General features: G+C 50.8%; 5 protein-coding genes across 5 annotated transcripts; 2 read left to right on the top strand and 3 right to left on the bottom strand.

Moving 5' to 3' along the window:
- Positions 1-775: 775 nt before the first annotated feature.
- Positions 776-5,700, bottom strand: KVR01_011359 (uncharacterized protein; the record flags this gene model as incomplete). The annotated part of the gene is made up of 2 exons (XM_044785611.1): positions 776-3,456; positions 3,540-5,700. 2 exons carry the CDS (start codon positions 5,698-5,700, stop codon positions 776-778), a joined length of 4,842 nt encoding a protein of 1,613 aa, XP_044639734.1.
- Positions 5,701-7,431: 1,731 nt separating this feature from the next.
- KVR01_011351 (uncharacterized protein) lies at positions 7,432-9,550 on the top strand (the record flags this gene model as incomplete). Its single annotated transcript, XM_044783788.1, has 3 exons — positions 7,432-7,868; positions 7,923-8,079; positions 8,156-9,550. The coding sequence occupies 3 exons, from the start codon at positions 7,432-7,434 to the stop codon at positions 9,548-9,550; spliced, it is 1,989 nt and encodes a 662-aa protein (XP_044639726.1).
- A 998-nt stretch (positions 9,551-10,548) lies between these two features.
- Positions 10,549-11,749, bottom strand: KVR01_011429 (uncharacterized protein; the record flags this gene model as incomplete). Its single annotated transcript, XM_044791302.1, has 6 exons — positions 10,549-10,760; positions 10,825-10,992; positions 11,061-11,118; positions 11,182-11,406; positions 11,486-11,635; positions 11,666-11,749. The coding sequence occupies 6 exons, from the start codon at positions 11,747-11,749 to the stop codon at positions 10,549-10,551; spliced, it is 897 nt and encodes a 298-aa protein (XP_044639804.1).
- Positions 11,750-13,565: 1,816 nt separating this feature from the next.
- KVR01_011175 (uncharacterized protein) lies at positions 13,566-15,526 on the top strand (the record flags this gene model as incomplete). The annotated part of the gene is made up of 6 exons (XM_044787082.1): positions 13,566-13,619; positions 13,677-13,730; positions 13,817-13,913; positions 13,978-14,037; positions 14,135-14,743; positions 14,826-15,526. The coding sequence occupies 6 exons, from the start codon at positions 13,566-13,568 to the stop codon at positions 15,524-15,526; spliced, it is 1,575 nt and encodes a 524-aa protein (XP_044639550.1).
- A 391-nt stretch (positions 15,527-15,917) lies between these two features.
- On the bottom strand, positions 15,918-18,028 carry KVR01_011458 (uncharacterized protein; the record flags this gene model as incomplete). The annotated part of the gene is made up of 3 exons (XM_044792397.1): positions 15,918-16,424; positions 16,579-17,735; positions 17,822-18,028. The coding sequence occupies 3 exons, from the start codon at positions 18,026-18,028 to the stop codon at positions 15,989-15,991; spliced, it is 1,800 nt and encodes a 599-aa protein (XP_044639833.1). The 3' UTR covers positions 15,918-15,988.
- Positions 18,029-18,608: the final 580 nt, after the last annotated feature.

The following is an 18,608-nucleotide window of genomic DNA, read 5'->3' as shown; positions in this document are numbered from 1 at the left end:
GCGCGTCGGTCGGGCCTCGGCGCTCTCATATTACCGGGCGTGCTAGTGAGACAAACTTTTCGACAATCGTCCGATTCATCTTTGTAGATTTACTTTTTTGGCACAAGGGTGACGTTCTCATTATTAGTACAGGCCTGCACATGGCGTAATGCCCCAGGACCAAACTACAACTGCCAGCCTGCTGTGCACGGTTGCTACTTTCGTCCCGACTCTTCTTTTGAAGTGTGGCTCGGCGTGGACAGATGGGGAAGGCTGTTGCGCAGGGACCACTTGCTCGTGCTCATACGCGACGGCATTTATAGAAGCATGTCCAAATAGGAAGGCCATGGTCAAACACGACGAACACTATATCGCGGCAGGCTCCCTGTGATCAATGACACGCTGGGTCTGTGTGTGTTGACCACCGTGTGAAAGGACCGTACGCCTTCGGAATGTATACGGATTAATGAGAACGAAGCCACTCAATTTGCACAATAGCGGTGGCCAGAAATGTAATTCATGACCTCTGATCCGGATGGGTTCAGTTAGACTGCACATATGGAGGTCGTTTGGTAAGTGCTATCCACATCTGACTTAGAAAGTCAGCAAGACATTCACATTCAGCAATCTTGGGACAATGTACTTAAGTATGCAAATGCTTTACTCTAAAACTCGAATCTTGGCCTCGGCCATTCACGAGAGGAGAGGTAAGATAAAATGTACAAGTCCAAAAACTGAGACCAAGAGGGTCTGTCTCATCGGGGTACCATGTCCATCCCCAAACGCGAAGCCAGCTTCATTCAAGCCACCACATCGGGCCCAAAATCTCAACCTTCCACCCCTCACGCGTCTTGGAAGCGTGCTTCCGAGCATGCGCCCGAGCCTCCTCGGCAAAGTCGACGGGGTCGTGGAAGAACCCCAGGGTAGTCGTGGTGTTGACGGGGTCGCTGGACTCGGGCTGGTAGAGGAGCCCGTAGATGGTGTCCAGGACAGTCCCCATGCTCGTGTCGCTGGTCCAGTCGCGGTCAAAGATGCTGTGGCAGATCCTGCCGTGCAGATTCACGTTAGGGTGCTTGATCTTGGTGACGAACCGCACCTTGGGTGCGAGCCTCGGGTAGGCCTCGTCTGCGTGGAGATAGAGCAGGAATGCCCCGTCCGAATACGGGCTGCCTTCTGGCCCCTCTACGACGATCTTCCAGAATGACACGTCGGCTGTACTGATGTAGATGTCGTATTTTCTGTGACCCCCACGAGCTGCTATTGTCCGTATCTCATTCATCAGACGCGGCACCCGAAGCCCGCGACGCGGATTGCTGGATGTCGTCGCAGACACTGCGGAATTGCCATCTGGGGCGAGAGAAGTCAACTGACAAAATTTATCTGCCATATTCGGATGATCCCTGATTGGCGGAACTATGTCGTCGGTGACCAAGGTTGCCGTGGCGCGATATCTTGATAAATTAAACTGCGTCTGAATGTTGGCCCCGCTCCACTGCAAAGGAAGAGTAATTGGTGGCCTCTGAGACAGAGATAGGAAAGGCTCCATCTCGCAAATTGCAAGTGTGTTTGTCAACGATGTTGGGTGGAATCTGTATGAACCAAGCATGTATGACAACGTGCGCAGATCCGTATTGTCCTCGTCACCAATTGAGACGCTGTCGACTGAGATTCCTTTCCGCAGAAAGCTCGAGACGATGCCGTAGCACGTATTGGTTGACGACTTGTTGTCTTGTCCGTCCGAGATAACGACGATGCGCTTCTTTGCACTGGGGAATCTGGTTGCATACTGATCTATCTGATCCCCGGCAAGGGCCAAAGCATCCCACAAGGCCGTGTCACCCCCGGCCTTCAGTTCAAGGGTAGCGCGTCTGAAGTTCTCCAAGACATGCGATATCGGCATCTTGACTTGAGCATTGCTTGAGAAGTCGACTAGTCCGACATGATTCTTGTAGTTGTAAGCCAACATACGATTGATGAGTGCGTCAAGCATTTGCTTCAGAACACCAAGTCGAGTGAGGCGAATTATGGGTTTGCGCCCGTGTTCTGGACCGATCATTACCTTGAGGACATTATGGCTGGAGTGCGATATTCGGGCGTCGCCATCTCCACTGCAGAGCCTCTCGGGCTCTAGCCGTCCGGTGCATTGACACGATGTGAGGAAACGTGACAGTCTTGCAGTCTGCTGCGGACTTTCGTATGTCCAGGATCTCCTAGTATCACCGTAAGGTCTCACGTTCGTCAGGACACTTCTCATTTCGGGCGTAGGACAGACTCCTTTGTCAAGCTTGTGTCGCCAGTACATCCAAATGACCGAAAGCAGCAAATCAGGGTTGTCCTCACGGACCCAGAATGCAAAGAGCTGCTCTTCACACAAGTATTCGTAGACCTTCATAAGGCACATCTCTGGGGTGTCATCTTGGAACATCCTACCAGAATCATATGATTCTGTTTGCAAGGGAGCTGTATCTTCTGGAAGCCGTATCATGATGCGGTCGAGACTCTTCAGCCCGAGATTTGACACAGTGACGTTCCTGTTTGGTAACAGAGTGCCCGTATTGTGGGCTGAAAGCTCGAATGCTTCGAATTCTGCTTTGAGCCCACGGTATGCAAGCACGTAAAGGTCGCTCGAAGTCGCCGTGAGCTTGACGATTCTTGTAAACAATCCAATCCGGCTTTCAAATTTCACGGCAATGACATCGACAGTATTCGTTTCTCTGGGGCCAGAAATCCAGGACAAGACCTCGCTTCGAATATCTGGTCTTACCCTCAAGGAGAGGTCGTCAAGCGGTGCACCATGCAGTGGAGATGTTTGTCGTATTGAGAACCACCGCTCAATTGCGCTGCGAGAATACGTCTGACCATCACAGGCTTCCACCGCATCTTCCATCAGCGCGTGGGAGATTGGACACTTGAGGTGGCTCGGAACGTCGGTTATTCTTTCGGGTAAGACTGGAAGCCCTCTTGGTCTAGATACCAAAGGAACTGGATCGCCGAAAGACCAATTCCATCGCGTGACAGCTTCTAGGTCCAGGAAACTGGCCCGAAACATCAGAAATTGGGCCAGGGCCTCCTCGTTTGCTTTCAGGCTGGCACCGAAAGCCTTCAGTTCTCCCAGCTCAGACTCCAGCGTGTGGATAGCTGTATGCCAGACATATCTTGAAGACACAGATCTTCGTGCTCTCTCGAGGTTGTCCTCCTTTGCGTTGATCTCCAAGCACAAGAGACAAGCAAACAAAGACAAGACCTCTCTCGCCATCCTGTCTTTGGATTGCCCGGAAGTCTTGGCAACAATGGCGATCATGTCCTCGAAGCTGTTGTGGGCCATAAGGCCCTCTTTGCTCTCTTCTAACGACGATGCCCGGTGAAGTTCTTGCTCTATCAGACGGTGTGGTCGGCTACTTATGCCAGTGTCATCTTCGTTAACCTCGCTGAAATCCGTGAGGTTTCCCATGCTGGAACTGGAGTCGACGCAGAACACTGTCATTCAAATATGAGTAATGCTCTCAAAGATCGGATAGCAGGTGTATGGGATGTTTTGGCAACCATGCCGAATCACTTACTGATTATCTCATCTGGATCTTGAATTATCCGTACTTGTGCACCCCCGTAGGCATCAAAAACTGCGGATCCGTCTTGTTCATAAGATTTGACAATTGGTGCAATAAGCCGCTCCATCACCGAAGGATCAATCGTCTCTTCTCCGTGCTGTGGTCGGAAAATGATAGAGGAATGGCCGGGTCTACCACATGGCTCCTCGCCAGTATATACTGCCAAGTGTGCGTTGCGATCGAAGGTCAGACATGGCGATATTGCAGCTGCCAGTTGACTAGGCCCGTGTACAGCCAGGTTGTTTCCACTGCACATTTCAGCCAACTGCAATAATTTGCGAAGTTGATTGAGGTCACAAGCGTGGCTGAGAGCACCCGTTTGTGAGCCATAGATGTTATTTAGTGCACCCAAAGATAAGACGAGGACCTCGGGACAAGTGCCACCGCTTTGCAAAGCGAAGCGAGCCAACCTCGGCTCAGTCTCCGCTTGAACAAGAAATGACTGCAAATGAGTCTCGGCCAATAAACCTCCGTCCTGGAGGGACTTGAAAAGGGTTTCTTCGATCAAACCATCTGATGTCTGTAACGCGTGGAGGACCGCTTCATGAGTCTTGTGGTCACGGACGTCGTAAGTGCAGAAGACTGAAGTATAACGCAATTTCTTTGCTACTTCATCATCGCTGTGAACCTCGGTGTCCGAGTCTATGCGCAGTGATTTGGCGGACTCCAGAATATACCCGAACAGAAGACGTGACCCTTCGAAAAGGCGAGCCGAATCTTGCGTAATTGTGTCCACCGCCACGTAACTCCTGAGAACCTCCAGAATTGTTTGACTCAGGGCAATGCACTCAAAACTTGTAGGTGTCTGACCGCTCACAAGTAGGTGCAGACAACGAAGTGCCGGGGGGAATTGGGTGAGCTCGTCAAAAACGTAGTAAGCTGCATCCTGGGCATTACCGTCACTCTGCATATCCTGCAGAATAGAGGCAAAGACGCGCAGCGAAGACAAGAAAATTGCCATGCCTCGATCAGACTGGGCAATTGATGGCTCCCAGTGAGCCAAGTCTCGAAATATAGCCGACCTTCCCTTGAGAAGAGGGAGCTGAGCGGAGGACGTCCGATAAACAGCGAAAATGTCCACAACGCCATTGACTGCAAGAGCGCTGAGGCCCAGCATATCCACGCTGGAGTCGAAGCAGGCGGGATGGATGGGGAGCTCAGATGTGTGCAGATCAAGGACTTGTGGTCTTGTTCTGTCGCTGCCATCCAGCTCGACCCGTGCGTGGATCGGGACGTGCCGTTGTTTGGAGCAGATCGCGACCACGGGTATCTTGGTGTAAGTCCTGCTGTCATCTTGGTCTTGTGTTGCTCCATGGTACGTGACCCTTTTTCTCGTCTCAATATCCTGGCCAAACCTAGAGAAGAGTGCTTGCTGCAGACTGCCCACACTGGCAACCTCGAGCGGAAACTTCTCCACAATGCTCTTTCCGCGAATGACCAGGAAATGGGTAAGATCTAAGTATCCTAAAGCCAGCTCCTTGGCCAAGTTGCAGTTGCATTCCCAACCTTCGACTGTCTCTTGGGTTTGACCCGTGCAGCCCAGGGTGTTCGCGATGCTGAGATGTAGTTGGCGGACAGTGGCAGATATTGGCATTGTCAGGATGGGACATGAATCTCTAATCTTGGTTGTCGATGGGGTGATGATACGGAATGATAGGCTGTCCGTATCATGATCGCTCGGTTGTGTCAAGATTGGGGCCACCTGTACAAGCAGAGCGTTAGCAAATGAAATGGGCTCGGGGGCTGCTACCGTTGAAAAGATATTTCGTACATGGGTGGTTGCCTGTATCACCGTCGCGATATCTTTCTTGTTTTTGAAGACGGCGAAGATTTTTTGCCTCTGAGAATCGGCGATGATATCGACCAAACGGTCTTCGATGTCGATGGCTGGGCCATTCTCACCACCGAGGTGGAGGGAGACAACGTGAGTCTCTGCTGTGAGAGGGATGGCACCGTCATGTCTTGCAAGGCGTTTCCAAATCTCAACGACGAAAGACGAAACGATGGCCTCGGGGTTGAAGGGTATCAAGATTGATGGGCGCGCGCCAGGAGACAGCAATGCTGCCTCTGCCTGCGGAGGCACAATGACGACCAGATACCGCTGGTTCTCCATTCAGAAGCCTGGGCCCCAAAATGGATGGCTATGATGATCAGTGTTGATTTTGTTGCGTAATAATCCCAAAATGAGGCTCTTTAATGGTGAATCTCGTGGAGTTGCGGCCATCAAAGGAGGTAGAAAATATGCGTGTGGTTGAGCAAACGGCGCTCAACAGTTTCGGCCAAACAAACTGGCTGATGAGCAAAGGGAAAGAGGGATCAAGATGGTAAGTGGATTGAGTGCAGGTGTGGTAGGTGCGTACAATCGATTGCACACCTGGGCAGTCTCACAGTAGCTTCCATCCACCTTGTACCAAATACTTGCTTCTCATCTCTAGCCCGGTCTCAACTGCCACAAAAGATACCCGAGATGCTTTTTCAAGCAGCTACATGTTAGTCCCAAACATGGACAGTTTTGATATGGCGTATTTCTTTCATAAGAGACTCAATTCAAGGTTACCGTTTTGAATTCATGTAACTTCAGTGTGACAAGTATATCACTTACAACAATTGGGTCCCATAGGAAGTGGTCCCATAAGAGATTATACCCTAGGGTGTTGCTCCATAAGAAAGTTTATTCCGAATTGCCAGTGATGAGCGGAAGTAGCTGCTGTCCGTGTCGACTCGAGTGCTGTCATTGCACCAGCCCTCAAGTGCTGCTGAGTGCAAGGAATGATGCCATCCTTTGCCTGGACAAAACTAGATGGGAGCTTGGAGTGTACATGAGAGAGTAGTTTTAACGGTCATTAACAGGCTGCCATCCCCAGGGTTTTGACACTGGCACTCCGGGTCCATCAGAGTAATCAAGAGGTCCCGCGCGTCTTCTGGAGAAAGGCTGGCTCTCACCTGTTGGTAGAGCACCCAGCTGGCTATACTTGATTTACCACGGAATAACTGATTTACACATAACACAATACTACTAGAAATGGCGAGCCTGGCCCAGTTGGACAATAGTATGGATTCTATTCGCCATCCAGATGTCCCATTCGTGGCTTGGTCGTGCGGGTGATCAGCCCGGGACTGTGGCAATATCTTATAGTAGGTTATTCCATAAGAGGCTGTTTCATAAAAATTTGTATTTTAATAGGAGGTTGAGACAACTTCTCATAAATGTTGTTCTATGTGCTTTTCTCTCTTTTGGTGGGGGGTATTGAGACGACGCAATGGACACCCATCCGAGCAAAGCTGCAAGGGGGAAATCGCCTGAGCTTTGCACAATCGGCGGGGCCGTGAAGCTTGTGTTGCTGTCTTAGAGAGCCGAACCAACTCTGTGCCACAGATGAGAAGAACGGTTTCTGGGAAGACATGAGAGCCGAGGACCAATTTCCGGTCGTCCAGCACTGCCAGGTACGGGCGGGTGGTCGGGGGGGGGGGGGCAGTCCCCGCATTGCGTTGCCCCTGAATGCGAGATCAACGGGAGCGAATCTATCTGAATTTCCAATAAGCTCTGGTCGAGGGGTCCGGCCAATTTCCAGATCCCCGTATAGCCTTTCTGTTTGAAGCTTCAGCTTTGCCCATATGTCTGTAAAGTCTAGTTATAATGGGCTCATCTCGTTTTTATGGTTTCCTGGCCGAGACAAAAAGGAAAGAACCACGTAGCTGCACGTGTATATCACTGGAGCACAACAACCCGGGTCTCACTGCGGCTCTTCAAAATAGCTGGCATTCCACGGTCCAGGATCTGACACGAATCTGGACAATTGCCGTTACCTAGGTTTCTCTTTTTGGCTGCCATCCAGACCGGGCCATGTTCCTGTTTTGTGCTCTGCTTCTCTTCCGCCTCGCAGCGTCCTCGTCCAGCCATGCGCCGAGAGCTGCCACCCCGCACCGCCACTATGAGCGGGACATACTCCTGGCAGATCAACGCCACCTCGGCAGACGACAGTTCCCGAACTCGAGCCTGGTATCGCAGGTCTTCGAGGTGACACCGCCCGTGCTGGGCTGGGACGGGCAGGTCGTTGGGGCCGGGAGGCCAGTTCCATTCACGGGAGTTGGCACGACCATCGAAACAGGTTCATCCGATGAATGCAAGGTGACTCTGGCCGTTCGATCCTTTGCGAACTCTTTCAATCAACCTTTCGTGGGCCAATACATTCCGCCCGGCTGCCTTGGAGACAGCAACACGGCTACCATGAACCTCACAGTCGAGACAATCGGTAGACAGTTTGATCGACTCTCCTTCATGTAAGCACAACTTCCACTCGTTTTCGACCCACATGGTTTCTGAAAACTGGAAAGCTTTCTCGGGGATACCGAGCTTCTTCGTTGGTCGACCGCTCAGCCTCGTAGAAACGGCGTGAGATACACGGCGATCAAAGACGTCTCGTCTTTTCTGCCGCTGTGGCGTGAACCGCAGAGAGTTATCTTCGACCTCGGAAACTTGCTCAATGAAAACGTATGATCCCTGTCTTCGGTCTCATCGATTCAAACTTCGTTCCTGTGTGAGACACTGACATGCCATGGTGTCCCAGTTAGATGGTATATTTAACACCACCCTGGAGGTCACTTTCTTCCAGGCCCCTGGAGCTCTTTCTTCCAACGCAGACAAAATCATCCCGATCTCTAGGCGTGCAGGTCTGAACGAGTCGAGGCCAAGTGTCTTCAACACGGCTGATGTCAACGCAACGACTATTGTCACGGACTTCCCCCGCAATGCTAGGAAAGCCATCTTCACAATCCAGTCATGCGGCCAAATTGATGAGGAGTTTTGGTGGTCAAATCTTCCCAGCTCTACGGCTCTGTCTTTCAACGCGACCGGGAATCCGTCGGGGAATTACTCCGCGTACAGAGAAACACAGCTGTATATCGATGATCAGCTAGCGGGGATTCAGGCCCCATTCCCAATAATCTTCACAGGCGGGCTGAATCCCTCGTTCTGGAGCCCGGTAGTTGGTATCGACGTATTCGACGAGAAAGAGACCGAGATCGATATTACGCCGTTCTTACCAGTGCTGTGCGATAGCAGACCCCACAACTTCACTCTTAGAGTTGTGGGGCTTGATGACGACGGCAACAATTCCCAAGGTTCCGCAATGCTGTCTACAGGTGTGGACAGCTACTGGCAATTATCTGGGAAGGTTTTCGTCTGGACTGAACACGATGCTTCATTCATCACGACCGGATCGGCGCCCGTCATTGCTGCTATCGACCCAGTCATTGCCCTCAATCAACGCCTTACGAAAAATGCAACCGGCACCAACGAGACTCTGAAGTACGACCTGTCTGTCTCACGTTCCATCCGTATATCCAGTGCTATAATGACCGCAGCAGGCCTGGTAAATGCCACGTGGGCACAGGATGTCACAACCACTGCCAATGGCTTCATCAGCGACTTCGGTAATACCTCGAGTGTAGAATTCAAGACAACCGCCACAAGCTCCTCAGCCCGCAATGACGCAGTCGAGTTTTCTTCTTCTGCTTCATATCCTCTTATTGTCAACACGACGCAGTTTGTCTTGCCTAATGGAACAGTACGCACGGACACTATCCTCAGCCGCTCGAAAGATACGAGCAGGACCGTGGGCCAGGAAGATGTCTTCCCAAGTGGGCTGCAGGTTTTCTCCGTGCTGCCCGCGACGACTGATATCGTGCCAGACATTGCCCAGTTGTCCCTCTCGACTTCTCAGGATGCTTCAGGCACACGCTTGGTGTTTCCGGGCGGTGGTGCACAGAACGGTAGCTACGCTGAGGCAAGTGTCACGCAGGATATGTTGCTAAGCGGCACTGCGAGCGGCGCGGCAAGCGTTACTGAGTTCTATTTTAGACATGTGTCAGTCCGCAGTGATGGAACGATCGTTTCTGATACTGAGAGGGTAACTGGCAGCGAGGTTCCCCCGGGCAGAGCTGGATTAAGACCCGGGGCATGAGCCAAGCGCTTCTGTCTGAAATTCACCTAGGACAACGGAGTACCTCGGACAACGGCGCACAGGACATTGCAATAAATCGAATGGTTTCAACCTCATAACCTCAACGTATTAAGTCAATTCAGGATCCTATTTCAGATAGACGTCCTCAGCAACTATCTTCCCCCTGTTGAGATCATCCTCGATATTTCCATTGTACCTCACTCCTAGTTTGACACAGACCTCCCTGGGTCGATCTGCCCAGGCAGATATGGTACATAGTCGATGCCCGGCTGACATTGACGAGTTTTCCACCGAGTTAGTTGCCTAAGTGGATGTCCCTGACGGGAACCTTGGAATTCCCGGTCTATGTGGAGGTCCTCGAGGTCAGCTCATCTACGCGACCTGAGATGCTGTCCAATGTTCTATGGAGGGTATGTATTCCTTGACAACTATGATCTCATTAGTATGCTTGCAGAAGTGATCAAACATTGAATGACTCGGAAGGGCATAGAGCACATGGTTACACGCAAATACATTCAGTGCACATCACTTAAACCCTTTGAATGGGCTACTTACATATATTAGTTCAAGAATCGCTTAAGGGTTATTGAGGTGTTGACATACTAGCCCGCACACGCTCATGCCGATGGGTTTCCCATATTTATCAAGGATATCGGTAGCTAGAAACTCACTTCTTCAAATGACCGCATGTTCTGTAGTGCCATTGACCGAGTAAATGACATGATACATTGCTCTGATCTGTCAGATTGCAAGATAAGGAGAGAGTACTTCAGTTCGGTTTCTGCTTTTAAGTAATGAGTGGAAAGGTACTACTAATAAGCTCGAGTCTAGGTGGTGGAGGACATTGGTGTACGCGGCATCACCTCGATACATATCTGATGGGCATGCCCCGATCTCATGTTCTCATAAGGTCATGCTTGGGATACCAAGTTTAATTCAAACAATGAACATGGCACAACCCACGACTTGGCCACTACTGCCAGAAGCCAACCCCGACATCACTCAGCACCGCGCTTCATAGCCTCCTGAATCCAGCCCGACCTCTCTCGCCCAATCCGCTTCAATTCCTCATCAGGGAGCTCGTTGAGTTGAAGGTATATGTGAGGGTTCGGTACGTTGCGGCCCTTCTCAAAACCAGGGCGAGCGAGAAGCCTGTACATCCATTCCTTGACATGGGGAAACTCGTCGATCTGGGACAGACCGCTGTACTCTGAAACGCGTTTAGAATTAATTTTCGTTCATGTGCATGCATGAATTTCCAAGGAGGGACTTACTGAATGCGGTAGTCCATGGCCAAATGGCAATGTCGGCAATGCTGACATGATCACCCACGAGATACCCAGAAGGGTTTTGAGCGAGCGCCTTGTCCATGGTGCGATAAAGGCGGCGTGTTTCGTTGACATAACGCTTCAAAGAGTATGGATGATCACCAGCAGCAGACACTGCATGATTCAACCTGGGTCAGCGAACGGTGTTTTACCCTCACCGCCGTGACACAATCAGAACTTACTTTCAAAATGGTTTGCCTGGCCTTGTGAAGGGCCGAGACCACTCACTTGCCAAAAGAGCTATTAAATCCTCAGTCAGACACGAACTTCTGAAAACGAGGCATTCAAGTTTCGACAAATTACCCAACTCGTCATCTCCCAGTGCTCTTTGGTCCCGCGAGGGTACGATATCTTGTGGTCCGCATCGTAACGATCCACAAGATACTGCAAGATGGCACCGCTCTCCCAGATCTTGAGCTGCTGGCCATCCTCCGCCGTGTCAACTATGGCCGGGATCCGACCGTTGGGATTAATGTCAAGAAACCACTGCTCTTTCTGCTCATGTTCAAAGAGCTTGATTTGGTGCGCCTACATGCAGACCTACGTCAGTTGTCTCCAATTCTGTTCTCTTTTTAATGGGCTATCTTGAGAGGGTGTGCAATCGTACATTGTACTTCAAGCCCAATTCTTCAAGGGCAATGGAGATCTTGAGAGGGTTGGGAGTGCCCTCGCAGTAGAGCGTGATGCTGTGCTCGTACGTGCTCATGGTAGCCCAGGGTGAGAATGCGGTCCACGGGTGCCCAGGTGATGCAAGACACTGGCACGGGAAGATTCAGAGCTGACCAGCGTCCGGATCGTCAAGGAGGAAACCAGTAGTGAGGTTGTAAGTATTAGTGGGATTCCGTCTCATAATTTGATCTTCCTCGGCCATGGCTCATATTTATATTCATTTATTCCCTTGCGATCATGTATATCTCGCGAAGCAAACGGTCATACGGACCTACACAGAGCGGGATCCAGTCTGGCCTACGCCAAGGAAACGAAGTCATTTCAAATCACCTCACCTCCGACATTGCCTCAAGAGGGAAATGGTCTCGTCAAATCAGCTTAGCCAGATGGTTATCTTCTGCGCGTCTCATCCACTTCGTGCCAATCGGAGTGCCAAGAACTTAGGATCAACACTGCGTGTAAATAGACCACTGTGCAGGCCATGTCTGACGTCGATGCTGACGGTGTAGCCTCAAGTCGCCCCAAACGGGTAATGGTGCATCAGAAACGACAGGGATCGTGGGAGCGAGTACGGCTAGTAAGTATTAGTGGTCAATGGTGGGCAGGAAGATATTGACATGATTATCAATCATGTCTTGCGCCTTTCTTTGAAATCATCTGCAGAATATACATAGATGTAGCATAAGGTCTCGGCATGCGATTCATTGCCATCTGCTCTGAGCAGTTATGATTCGTTACCAGGCGCGGCTTATTAATATTACCTGATTCTCTCGTGGTTGGAATACCGTGTTGATGCTCAGAAATCCCCGCCTTCTGCCACAGCAGAGTGTCCAAGAGTCCTTGATCCATTTGCGAGAACAATAATCGGCATTTGAAAAGAGGAGGCGCATCATGTTTGGGTGGCCCTCCAATATTGTTGCGTTCTAATCCTGACATCTGTTGAGGTGTGACCATTGGACATTCATTGGACAACAATAATTGATATGCTAACAGATAATGCACGATGCCCTTCACTACTGAGCGTCGCACCCGCGGCAAGTCATCTCAAAGGTCCGCCTGCGGGCCGCCATATAATGGTCGACATTGGCAAGTCCCGAAGGAAACCATCGAAAGCGTATCAATTCGATACCATCGTGTGCGGTACGAGGCTGAGCCACGTGCCTACAGACTTACTGCATTCTCTTTCCACTCCAGGGCTGTCATTGGCACTGTTTCTTTTTTTAGACGCTGGGTCTTGAGCGTTTACCACTGTATGAAGGCGCCACATACATTTTATATGTATGGGGATTAAAAACGAAACCACAACCGTCACTTTTCACTATCTGGAAGACAAAACAGAGCCACTCCAAGGCTAAATTCACACTCACACACAGGCCACAAAAAAATCACAAAACCACTCATACTACCTAAGCCTAACACAACTAACATGAACAGCTCCACAGGCTAGCTTAGTTTTATATATAGATTTCTTTACACATAAACCTCTAAATTAGACATTTTAAAAAGGGAATATATTAAAAACCCTCTTTCTTTTTATACTAGTCTCTATTATATTAAGATTGTATCTAGAAGGTATGTTTTTTTTTTGTGATTTCTTTGGGGCCTGTATGCGAGTATGAATGTGGCCAGGGGGCTTCTATGAGAGCATGCCAAGGTGGCAATTAGTACCACCGTGGCGCAGCGGTACTCTAGGGTTGTTGGTTGTTAGGACAAGACGGCACCACCATATCCGTCCACTCGCACACACAGCCAACCGCTCAAATGGGTCGGATGGGGTGGAGTGCTATTTTTTTCAATGTTGTCTAGCAGGTCTAATCCATGTAGCGCATTAAGCCCCACTGGGGGCGCTAATAGAACATGGGTTGGTTACATTTGCGACCAACAGGACGACGACCAACAGCATTGATATTTAAGCCTCTGCCACGATCTGATTCACACCCCCTCTCTTGTTCAAGTCATCAAGATACCTAACTTCGTTTTGGTGGAGCCACTGCTTAAGTCGGACAGCTCGTACAACCATGGCCAGCCTCAACTCTTTCATCTACGTTATCATATATGGAGTCGTGCCGGTGGTATGAGCACAATGCCTTTTCTTGAGCGCATTGATACTGATATCATGGTGACTACAGCTAGCCTTGCTGGTGGTTTATCAGCTCAACTTCCACCCACTGAGCAAATTTCCTGTAAGCACGCGTCCCATCGTTAGCGATTGTTGGGATCTCAGTGGATCTTGTCCCGATTCTGAAGAAAAACATGCTAACTGGCGTAGGGGCCATTTTGGGCGAAGATCACTGATGCCTACGGGGGCATAAACGCTATTGGAAAGCGGGCTCATCTCGCCACTCATCACAACCACTTGAAATATGGTAGGAGGCATCGCGAAGCGACCCCTCTCAAACAACGATAAGCTAATTCCAGCGCGGATAAAAGGCCCCGTTTTCCGTCAAGCCCCGAACCGGCTCATGTTCAACTCGGTTGGCGCGCTGCAAGGTACGCTGGTTGGTGTGAATCCAACGGTCAATGCCCCGCCAGCATCTTCTCCCGCCGGAAAGTATCTAAAGAAGTCAGCTAATGAAACACCCCTAAGATATCTTTCTCAACCCTGGAGTCACGAAGGGCCAGGCGTACGTTGACTCTCGCCTGGTGCCAAGTCCTAGTCTCTTTGACACGCTGGACCAGGCGGAGCACGGCCGCAAGCAACGCATTATTTGGAAGGTGACCTCGGAGCTTTCTATGCGCTCGTTTGAACCAGAGATGAGGTCTCAAGTGGATATCTTCCTCTTGCAGCTCCTCAAATCGGCCCAAAAGGGCGAGGTGGTAGACGTTTCGCCGCGGTTCTCACGTCTCGCGGCTGATGTCATATCCTCCCTTGGCTTTGGCATTCCTCTGCGCACTCAGACAGAAGAGACGAACCGCCAACTCCTAGACGCCTTTGGACAGGTCACCAGCCGTATCGCCTTGTACATGAACTGGCCGTCCACCTCGAAGCTTCTGGACCCCCTTATCGCGTGGTTGGCCCACAAGGCCTCTGAAGACTTCCGCAAGTCCATCCAGAATATGGTTGAGGCTCGCATGGCCTTGGGAAAAGATGCGAAGCACGACTTGTACAAACTGGCTCTGAGCGACAAGAAAGGCAGCGAGGAGGGCTTACTCGAAAGTGAGCTCTGGGCCGAGGCGGTTTTCTTCATCACAGCTGGTAAGTGCCCCCCCCCCCCCAACATGGGCGGTTCCACACTCCAATATGTCCGTCATGCTTACCCGGATGTGGTTTCCTTCAGGTGGTGCAACAACTTCAGCACTCATGAGTGCAGTGCTCTTCTATCTTTCACGGAATCCTGAAATCTACCGCAGGCTTGTCTCTGAGATTCGGACCACATTCTCTTCTGGCAACGACATCCAAGGCGGTCCTAACCTGACAAGCTGTAAATACCTCCGAGCTGTGATCAATGAAACGCTGAGGATGTCCCCTTCATCTATTGGCACATTGTGGCGCCAGCAGGATCTCACATTACCTTCTCAGGCTGGTAAGCCTTTTGTTGTTGATGGGCACGTGGTTCCACCAGGGACTATGGTTGGACTTAGCCCGTACAGCCTCCTGCACAACGAGAAGTACTTTCCGGAGCCGTTCGTCTTCCGGCCTGAGCGGCACTTGGAAGGTGAGAGCGGTAGTGAAGGTAATAATATGCGTGCCTTTGCACCCTTTGCCGTTGGGAGTAGGAGCTGTGGGGGAAGAGCTGTGGCGTATCTGGAGGCAAGTCTGGCAATTGCGAAGACAGTCTGGTACTTTGACTTCGACAGGGCCCCAGGTACAGCCGATGCTCTCGGCGAAGGCGGCCCGGGCATGGGCATTGGGAGGGAAAGGAAGACCGAATTCCAGGTACACGATGTCATCACAGCTGAGCATCATGGGCCTAATTTAGTGTTCAAGCCTAGAGGGGAGTGTTGGAAAGAGTTGGCTGAGAGAGTACGCGTGGACTAGAGCAGATTTCCAGGCCAATCCACCATATCCACGAGTGGCACTTTTAAAGGCGAAATTGAATATTCTGATTGAGGCTCCCTTGTTAAGATGATGAGACTGATAGTTGAAAGCCAGTAAGACTTGTTCTGACTGGCCATTGAGTTGGGTGTACATACATATTTCGATCGGGGCATGCGAGACACATTTGCCTGGATTGTCTTGCAATCTGTATTTATCCCGCCATGTCTGGATTTAGCTTCCAACAAGCTACCTAGGAAACAAACCTGTATGGGGCAGGTTAGCAATCTCCTTGATGGTGCAGGTCTGGTCACAGAGAAGAGATTCGAAGAAAACAAAGACGTTGGAGTTTTGATGCAGCTTGGTCAAACAATCAAATTGCTGGGTTGGCTGACTGCCTGTCCCGAGAAAAAGCCTTGAACGCATGAGTTCAGCACCAGGTGACCAAAATTGTTCCAATGCAAATTACTCTTTCTTCCAATCACCCACAATCAGATCCGCCGCCTTCTCCGCGAACGCATACACAGTAGCCTGGAGGTTCGCAGTGCTGACCAATGGGATCGCACTCGCGTCGACGACTCTCAAGCCTTCCACCCCGTAGACCTTGAGTCTCGAGTCCACCACCCCACCCTTCTCGCGGGGCAGCATCGAATTGGTCCCAGCAAGGTGCCACATCGAACCAAGATTCGCGCGCGCATACTCCTTGGCGGCCTGAAGGTCCCCGTTGAAGTCTTCGGATGGGAAGCGGAATGCAAGGGGCTGTTTGAGGAGCTTCTGGAAGGGTGTTGATGAGGCAAGGGGTTTGATGCGGAGCAGATGTCGTGCGATGACCTCCAAGTCTAGAGGGTTTGTAAGATAACCTGGGTCCACGACAGGGGGTTCTTGGACTTTCGAAGAAGCACTGTAGCGGCTGTCAGTGTATGCTCTGTGTGGTCAAGATTCCCCGTCACTTTAGTCGACAAGTTGGTGAAAGTGGTGAGTAACTAGTTCCTTTTGCGGAACGGCATTTCGTGGAAATTCAAACTGAAAAGCGAGAGGCTTCAATAGGTACTCACATATGGACGCTTCCACGAGACAAAGGTGCAGAAAGCATTGCTCCAAAGGTGATAAATTTTCCGGGCGATGGTTCTGAAGTTGCCGACGCATTGTTGAGATCCTTGGGGTAGTTCGTCTGCCCAATGGCGGTCATAAATGCAGCCGATGGCTGGTTGGGATCAAGAAGAGTATCCTTAGCAAGTTCATAGTAGGCTTGTGACCTTGGGTCTTCAGGGATCTCTTGCTGGTCCAGTTCTGCCTTGAGCGCCTCTTGGTCCTGAGCAGGAAGAGGCAAATATGCATAAGTGTGCACCCCTAGGGAGGCCAGCGGTCCATCCTGTGTGGCGATGTACTCCTGCATAGCCTGCGCTATCGCTTCCGGCTCCTGCCTTACAAGGGCATCTTTGGTCTCGATATCGTCGGCGGCGTGGAAGGCGGTGTAGGAGATCAAGTGGTCCTGGAGGTTCTCTCCAACCCCGGGGAGGTCCGCCACGACATCGATGCCGACCTTGCGAAGGACATCCGCATTTCCAATGCCGGACAATTCGAGTAATTTGGGAGACTGGACGGCCCCGGCAGCAAGGATAACCTCCTTGTTAGCTGTGGCGACCTTAGTAGCATTGTCCTGGCTGTATTGCACCCCCACGGCCTTTGGAGAGCCTTGCGAAGAATCGAATATAATCTTCTCCACTTGTGCGTTGGTGAGAATTTTGAGATTCTCCCTCTGCTTGGCTGGTTGAAAATAAGCCGAGCCAGCATAGCTTCGTACGCCCTTTGAGTCGATACTCGCGAGGCAACTGAACGCGCCAACAGAATTGTGGATAAAAGGATCGTTGGGCATCAGGCGGCCATGCTCGCGGAATGTCTCAGCCCATGCCGCGCGGATGGAATGATTGTTGTTACCAAAAGAGGTCTTGATTGGACCTTCAGCACTGTTCAGAGAAGGCCAGACATCAATCGCGAGGGCCTTTTTGGCATCATCCGTGACTTCAGGGCTGCTGTACGCTTTGGAAAAGTAGAAGTTGAAAGAATCCCACTCCCAGCCAGGGTTACCGAGGGTCTCCCATGCATTGATAACATCGCTGGCGGGCGGGACGAAGACATTGGCATTGATGGCACTGGAGCCTCCGACGGCCTTTCCTTGGTTGAGGCCAATCACCCTACCACCGAGACCTGACTACTCCAATAATTAGCAATTAAAAGATAATATGATCTTAGAACCGAACAAGGTGATTTTATGCATCTGTCAAGCTTGTTGCTTACTTGAGGAGTAGTATGGAAGTTCCAGTCAGCTTCAGATCCGAGCAGTGCGGCATAGAATATGGGAATGTTCACGCGGGCGTCATCTGACAGGTCACTTCCGGCTTCAAGCACAAGAACAGACTTGGCTGGATCTTCAGAGAGACGAGACGCAACGACCAGGCCAGCTGTACCGCCCCCGACGATGATGAAGTCATACGAAGGTGCCATGACTGCTATGGGTGCTGGTTCGAGTGAAGTCAGGGGGACAGGTTGGGGCTGACTTCTCTATTCCAAGACTGGCTCGAGAATAGACCTCCTATTTAAGTACGAGTGTTATACCATGCAAAGTGTTGCCAGGATTAGGTAAGCCCTAATGGTTGGTGTAGCAAAGTACCTAAGGTAGGTATCGGTTCTGTGTGAACAAGGCTACCAGATATGTATGAAACTATTGGCCTTGTGCTTCACTGTTTTCGGGCCCATCGGACTTGGTCAATTTGTCTCAAAGGGGGAATAACTTCATATTCCTAGCCGAGAGATGGGAATGACAATCTCTGCTGAGGGGAACTACCCTGTCCTGATTTGTCTTCAGAGCCCTTTCAGTTGATTCATAGGATGGGGGCGACAATATGCAGTGATATTTCTCCCTGTGTAATGGAACTCCGCATGCTGCGCCGAGTCTTGAGCAGAATTAAAATAATTTCTCAAGTTTCACCACTTGTCAGCGTGCGTGTCTGGTTGGAGTTGATCGCTCGCACTCGCCTCATCGGTTGGGAAACCAACCGGCCACTTTTGTAGTTGCGGCAAAGTG

This window comes from Diaporthe batatas (assembly GCF_019321695.1).
Source record: "Diaporthe batatas strain CRI 302-4 chromosome Unknown Contig00015, whole genome shotgun sequence".
Taxonomy (NCBI): Eukaryota; Fungi; Ascomycota; class Sordariomycetes; order Diaporthales; family Diaporthaceae; genus Diaporthe; species Diaporthe batatas.
Note: the sequence above shows the minus strand (reverse complement) of the source record. Positions and strands in the feature narration are given on the sequence as shown.